At 34.7% G+C, this 6,000-nt stretch overlaps 1 protein-coding gene across 1 annotated transcript in view; it reads left to right on the top strand.

Annotated features, from left to right (window-relative positions):
* The window catches only part of LOC106104720 (protein groucho-like), a 53,964-nt gene that overhangs the window by 8,234 nt on the left and 39,730 nt on the right, over positions 1-6,000 (top strand). The window contains exons 2-4 of the mRNA XM_013284849.1: positions 1,270-1,367; positions 3,099-3,162; positions 4,046-4,090. Of these exons, the coding sequence (XP_013140303.1) occupies positions 1,270-1,367; positions 3,099-3,162; positions 4,046-4,090 (207 nt within the window). The remainder of the gene's footprint in view (positions 1-1,269; positions 1,368-3,098; positions 3,163-4,045; positions 4,091-6,000) is intronic.

Raw genomic sequence — 6,000 nt, 5'->3', positions numbered from 1 at the left:
TGAACAGCTTCATACAATCCCATACGTTCTATTTTGACACATAGTTACCGCCTAGCGTTTTCGCGTCCGTGCGAACGCTCGCTAAATGTTTTGATATAACAGAACGATAACAAATGTTATGATAATTTTATAACTGACGGTTTATGGAATTTCTTCTTTGTGAGTTGTTTATTGGATATATTTAAGTCGATATAGGGACTGATGGTATTTTCAGTTATGTTATTTTTACTCAAGATCGAGTCAAGAGAAAGTTTGGACTATAGTATATCAACGTTGAAATAAAGAAATACGTTCCATTGAATCGAGTGGCAGGTTGTCTGCGTTGAATGTGCACTCGTTTTTAATTGAGGTGGTTGTAGTGCGCGGGAAGTGGCCGGGCCGCGACTGCCGTCCCTCACGCATCAGGTCATTGAGTGCGATCGGTCATTAGCGTCGCTGGGGGCGCTGCGGTCGCCTCTCCCCGGCGGTTACATTCACTAAATTCCCGGGCGCATTTCTCTCGGGCTCGATTGTCCGCGGCTCCATTTACAACGTCTACACGCCGCGCCAGTTCCTTTTACGCTTTTATTTACGCTCCTTTTATTATTTTTAAAGTCCGTTTGTTCCTCGCACGCCGTCGGGCGACGGTTATTTATTTTTTGCCGCCCGGCCTCCCGGCGACCGTGTGTTGTCGTGTCCCTCGCTTTATTTTTATTTTCCTGCTTCTTATTATGGCGTTGGTTTTTTTATTCCTCTTTTTACTTTATTATTACGCGCTCGCGTGTTCGCTTTGCTTTATTTCTGTGTTAAAAGGTGAGCGGTCGGCGTTGTTGTTTTTCTTTCTTATTAATCGGCCCTCACACCGAATTATGGTCATTAAAGGATAATTTGTATTATGGTAATTTGGGATGCGTGTAATTTTTTGTTTTGTAATAGGAATGCTTTCGTGTGGTGTCCGTAATTGATCTGTTATTTTATTATAACTTAAGTGGTTTTTATATTTTGTTTTCAAGAAACAAAGTGTTTACATTCTGCCATAAAACAACTTTGTTATAATAATAAAATTTATACTTCTTAGTTATTTTTTTATTTCTGTTGGAGTATACAAATAGTAAATCAATTACTTTAAAACTTTTACGTGATAAACGATAAACTAAAAAAATAAACTGGTATACTAATTAGGCATTAGAGCTATAGCGTAAAATATGAATTACTATCTAATAAGACTCACCTAATAAGACTCCCTAAGTTTTTATCTTACACATATTTACTATAATTATTTTCCCACAGGGTCCGCCGCAGCCCGGCCAGCCTATCAAGTTCACAGTGGCTGAATCCTGCGACAGAATAAAGGAAGAATTTAATTTTTTACAAGCACAATATCACAAGTAAGTATCAACAATCTATAGTACCTTTATCACAGTACCTGTCTTATTACTTCTATCCTATTAATGTGTACATATTCCCGTAAAGATTTAAAAAAAAATGTTCTATTTTTTAAACACATTTATACATTAAAGCAACAAAACATCTAAAATAGGGTAATCCGGGGTACCCTTTGTCGTTGTATATCGGTGAAATCATTTCTTACCTGTGCTCTCGGGGCTCTACACAGTCCTTTTTTGCCCTTTTTTATTTAATAGATTATATCTATTTCATTGCTTTATCGCATCGTATATCGTTGAATTGTGTCGATTTATGGTCTGTGCCAATACCGATTCTGTCAGATGTGAATTTAAAGTGAACCCCAATATTATGAATAACAACACACATTATTGATGACTTAAAATTTCGTGAGATTTTCAAGACAGAAATATTCATTAAAGATTATTAAATACCAATCAGTAAATATGGCAGTAAATATCAATAAGCGTAGTAATATTATGTCAAACTCGAAACATAATAAAATTAAAATCGGTTCAACTCATTGCTTAGTTTAAACGGGTATTGTAGTTAAACACGATAAGAAGTTTTTATAGTCCAACAGCTGGTTTAATGATTGTTTTTTCCACTAGGTCAGTGGTGTTATCGATTTTTTTTATTGTACGATGCCGAGTAAATAACATCGATTAAAGTTGTTCGCTTTACGATACACGTTTAATGGTAACACAGACCGAGAACGGTAGCGTATTAACGTTGATTTTACTCATTTAAACACGGATTATAATACATTTATTGTCGGTTTATTATATTTGATTTTATTAATAAGGGATTGAGAAACTGTATTAAAAAAAACTTGAGACTACCAAAAGCGTTACTAATAATTGGATTTTAGGGGGTTAAGGGTGTTAAGCATCTATACACTTAATGTAGTGGTAATAATAATAATGGTTGAATAGCACAAATCTACTTTTTTTATGAAAAAATTAGTAGATTTTTGTTAATTTACTAATATTACCTTTAACGATTACAACTAAGCTCTAGGCTTTTTCTAGGACAATACTCGGATGGCGGGATTCGAACCCTCGACCGCAAGATCGGTAGTCCGTACCACAAAACCATTAGGCTATTAGCGTTTCTTAATTTATCAAGAGATATTTGCTTTCTCAATCTGTCGAGTTGTGAACCCATTGTGTGTCTATCAAAGCTTTCGTATACTACATGATTAAACATGTGTCATATAGAAACCTATACGTGTGTTTGCTCACACAAGCAACCTGGCATTTACTGTAATCGCTTCTAACGTTTATTGCCTTGCCACCATGCGGCGAACTAACGACCCGACACCATTACCTTTTTACTTTTATTACCTATCAAGATAATGTGACTCAATCGATACATTCAATACTCGATAACTGTGGGTATCCAATATATTGCCGCTTGTATATATATTGTCATCTCTCACGTTGTTATTAAAAAAGAAGAAACAACAATATATGTCAATACAAATGTTACCAAAAGCCTATTCGCACGGGCGCTTTTTTAACGCTCGGCGTTGAATCACGAACGCTTTGAAATCACTATATTCACGTTCATCCAACGCTCAAATGCAACACTTCGATAAGAATGTGGTGCAATTTGATATATGGAAATGTATATGTTTAATTTCATCGATATTTAAACGCACGTTGTAAAATCACCTTGCGAATAGGGCTGACAACAGTTTCTGTTTGTTACAGTTTAAAATTAGAATGCGAAAAGCTGGCTAGTGAAAAAATCGAAATACAGAGGCATTATGTTATGGTAAGTTTAGTTTCTTTAATTAAAAAACAAAAGTTCTTTGTCCTCATGATGATTTATTAATTACATCAGTTCATTTTGTGGTTTGATCATTTGCAATGGTTATGAGTAATACACCAGCATGTTTACACTGAATTATGACTTGTCGTTATCCTTATACGTCGTTCGTGTGTAATTATAACTAAATTACACGCTAATAACAGTGTCATGTTTGCCAACTCTTAACATTTTTTATACCCTATAAAAAGTATTCAATTGAATTTGTTTTTATTCTTTTCTGAGTCAGACATCCTATAAAATATTTTACATTTCTATTATCATAATAACATCTAGAGAACTTTATACTTTTATCGTTTTACAATCTTAAAAATAAGCATTTTAAATGATATGACTACTAAAGTAACATTCCAATGAATTTTTTTTGTTAAGTGTAAACTTGAAACAGACTTTGAAGATTTACTATTGGAAGAACAAGACAAGACTTAAAAAAAAAAGTTGTAACGATGCTTTAATAATCCCGTAGCAGTATAAAACAAATTCTAAATAGAGCATTAACCGCAAAAACTGGCAACATTAAATATAAAAAACGTACCAATATTTGGCGGGCTCTCGCTCCCGTATGCTGCTACCATTCCGATATGAATCACGATTAAGTGTTGCCAAATCGCTTGCAATTTATTTTAATATGCTTCAGAGGAAATTCTCAGGAGCATTTTTATGTGTCGGAAACACTTCTGGCTTGCTTCCAAGCGAGTGCGGATGTTTAGTCACTCGGCCCCGACGCCGACGATTTGAGGAGGCTAATCCGCGCCAAAACGTTTTCTCTGTCGTATTCGTTGCGCCTCCAGTAATGTATGCTCACTAATTTGTGTCGTTTGTGTTTCAGTACTATGAAATGTCATATGGACTCAATGTGGAAATGCACAAACAGGTATGTATATCAATATTTAAAATGTTAATTACTTGTAAGTAAATGTGTCTTGTAATACTTTTATGCAGATATTAAAAATACGTTTTTTTTTGTACGTAAAATATATGTATTATGTGAATTTATAGACGTAAAATCATAACATAATGCGGGGACATAACATTTTTATCGCATAGATAAAATACAAGAATAACTTGGCCAACAAACGCAGTCGTCGGCGGTAATAGAGAAATGTTGTGATGGCGTTTATTTCAATACACTGCGTTATGATCGAAATATGATAGGGGGAGGCAGGACGAGCTCCCCTCGGGCTGTGCAACTGAAACGAACAACATATATCTTTTAGTTAGGGACGCTTAGAAGAATTCACAAAACGAGCCCGTTTCTAGGGTTGTATGTTTCTAATTTAAAAAACAATTTTTTTTACTAAATTCTCTTCAATAATTTATCAATATCGAATTGTAAATGTATTTGAATTTTTATATTCATGACAGCTGACAATGCGAAATAAAAGTTACAAAGAAAAAAAATCACTTCAATAGAATTACCCACTTGTAAAATTCAACAAACAAACGGTTTAACTACCTGCTATTTACTACGAATCTATACTAATAGCTTAGTTTAACTGCGATGTTTAAATTGAAATCCCCTTGCATTGAGTCGACAGCCCTAACCGCAGGGTAACAATAGGGTAGGTAACGAATAGATATGAGTGTTGCGCCGGGGTCCGCGCCGCAGGGGCGACCCGCGGGGGTCCCTCGGTAATCTGTTGATTTTACGCTCCTCGCCTTCCTTCCTACGAGAACCCCACTTTTAATAATAACAGTACTTTAACACGTACTCAAAGCTAAAACAAAATCAATTTACGCCTCTCTGAATACTATCAATGATATTTCACGATGTGAGAAAATTTTATCGAGAAAATTTTGAAAGCATTATTAAACTTTAACATTTAACAAATAAATGTATGTATTCTTTGATACTGAGATTTAAATGTAACTCAATATTTATAAACATCAAAGTTTTGGTTTCGAAGTCAAAAGTCAATCTGAATTGATGCAGAAATATTTTATGTTATGATTTGATCAAATTCAAAACAATAATATTTTTAAACAACAATTTCAATAATTAAACATACAAACAACGGATAAATTTACTTTTTTAATGTAACTGATAATTGGTCTTGTAATTGCTTTTAAAAAGTAGTAAAAGGCAGAAATATATTTTGTTACATTGTAAAAAGTTGACAACAAACCAATAATTCCTCGTCTGTTTCGTTAAACGCGTAAATATAGCATACACCCCCGTCGGTCTTCATGTAATATTGATGACACCGTCCATAAAATTATCTAGGGCCTGATACGCGGCGTAATATTTGCACAGGACCGGCTAGTGAGGGTGATTTAGAAGGGGCCATTGTTTGCCATTGTGGCAGACAGATGGCGGCACTGCTCAATGCTTGAATGCGCTATTTAGCGTACACTGCTGCGCTTCATTGTAATGGATTATTACATTAGCACTTAACACGCTCAGTCGAGCGAGAATCAGAAATGTACCCCTCCACTTTGTTAAACTCTGCGTTCTAACATAATGGTTATAACGAGCGATGTTTTTACATCGCAGTCCGACATTGTGCTTGTTTTTTATGACTATTGCGTGACGGTTCAACTATTCCATTATTAATTTTTTTAAGCATCTCGTATGAGATTGAATACAAATTAGTTCGACTGGTCATTTCACGGATTACGAACATCTATAAGCACCAATTACATGTCACTAATTAATTAAAAATCTTAAGTTACAACACTGCCAACTTATGTATAATAGAAATGTAGCTACTTAATTCTTTTATAACGTTTGACATAAAAGTGTTACTCTGTTCACACTTTTTTGTAATAATGAAGTCAGATTTC

Source organism: Papilio polytes, unplaced genomic scaffold (genome assembly GCF_000836215.1).
Source record: "Papilio polytes unplaced genomic scaffold, Ppol_1.0 DF823399.1, whole genome shotgun sequence".
In the NCBI taxonomy this organism is placed as follows: domain Eukaryota; kingdom Metazoa; phylum Arthropoda; class Insecta; order Lepidoptera; family Papilionidae; genus Papilio; species Papilio polytes.
This window is presented reverse-complemented; position numbering and strand designations above follow the sequence as displayed.